The 1,186-nt window shown below is 39.1% G+C and overlaps 1 protein-coding gene across 1 annotated transcript; it reads left to right on the top strand.

Annotated features, from left to right (window-relative positions):
* Nucleotides 1-140: 140 nt before the first annotated feature.
* On the top strand, nt 141-1,157 carry LOC107125240 (myosin-6-like; the record flags this gene model as incomplete). Its single annotated transcript, XM_015428687.1, has 3 exons — nt 141-317; nt 827-972; nt 1,061-1,157. Coding segments are annotated over 3 exons (420 nt in total), but the record flags the coding sequence as incomplete, so codon positions are not given.
* Nucleotides 1,158-1,186: the final 29 nt, after the last annotated feature.

Consider the following 1,186-nt stretch of genomic DNA (forward strand, 5'->3'; position numbering starts at 1 on the left):
TATGTTTTTGTGTCTTCAAGCAGTCAATAACTGTAAATTAAAAGTGTGAGAATGTCTTAATGGACTATATGATGGAATTGACACAGATGTTTTTAACTGGTTCCCCTGGCCATCAACATTTTTTATACTATTTATTATAGGTTAAAAACCTAACAGAAGAGATGGCAGTTTTGGATGAAAATATTGTAAAGTTAACTAAGGAGAAGAAAGCCCTCCAAGAGGCTCATCAACAAGCTCTAGATGACTTACAGGCAGAGGAGGACAAAGTCAACACACTCACTAAAGCCAAAATCAAACTGGAACAGCAAGTGGACGATGTGAGAAAACTTATCCCAGTGGTCCTGGACCACAGTTAGCAAAACAATTGTTTGAGCCTAAGTCTACAACCAAGTGGAACCTGTACATATTGAATTCAGATGACTCTCCTGGCAGCCTGAATTCGTGCCTAGAAACCAGCAAATCAAAAGAAAGGGAGGGGACAGGAGACGTTTTGGGGAAAAGTATACATTAAGATCTTTGAACTGGAAGTGAATTCCAATATGGAATCCTTATACCTGCAGGAAAATAGTACAGGAATAAGGCTATCTCTAGTTTTGCACTGATTACTTGAGCACAGAGGGGGATTTTTCTTGCTTCTGTCTTCCCAGCCCTATCAGTATATAAACTAGGGGTGGGGTGGGAACATGTAAATGTTTATATCTCTGCTGGCAATTGTCCAGTCCCTCCTAGGAAAGCTCACTTTGCAGTCTGTGAATTCTGAGTTAAACACAAGTAATGACTATCATTTATAACTAGACTGGGACTATTATTATGCTTGTGTTTGCAGTTGGAAGGCTCTTTGGAACAGGAGAAGAAAATCCGCATGGATCTGGAAAGAGCCAAGAGGAAGTTAGAAGGGGACTTGAAACTTGCCCAGGAATCCATAATGGATCTAGAAAATGATAAACAACAACTGGATGAAAAGCTGAAGAAGTATGAACTGTGTACACTCTAGAAGCACGTAAAATTTATGTTTAAAAGGTGGCCTTTTAATTAAACTGCCTCTACTGTTCCTTTTCAGGAAGGACTTTGAGTATAGCCAGCTGCAAAGCAAAATTGAAGATGAACAAAATTTGGCCATCCAGCTACAAAAGAAGATCAAAGAACTGCAGGCATGAGTTGTTTTTCCTCTATACTTAAGTTTTCA

This window comes from Gekko japonicus, unplaced genomic scaffold, assembly GCF_001447785.1.
Source record: "Gekko japonicus isolate JY-2015 unplaced genomic scaffold, Gekko_japonicus_V1.1 scaffold30768, whole genome shotgun sequence".
Classification (NCBI taxonomy): domain Eukaryota; kingdom Metazoa; phylum Chordata; class Lepidosauria; order Squamata; family Gekkonidae; genus Gekko; species Gekko japonicus.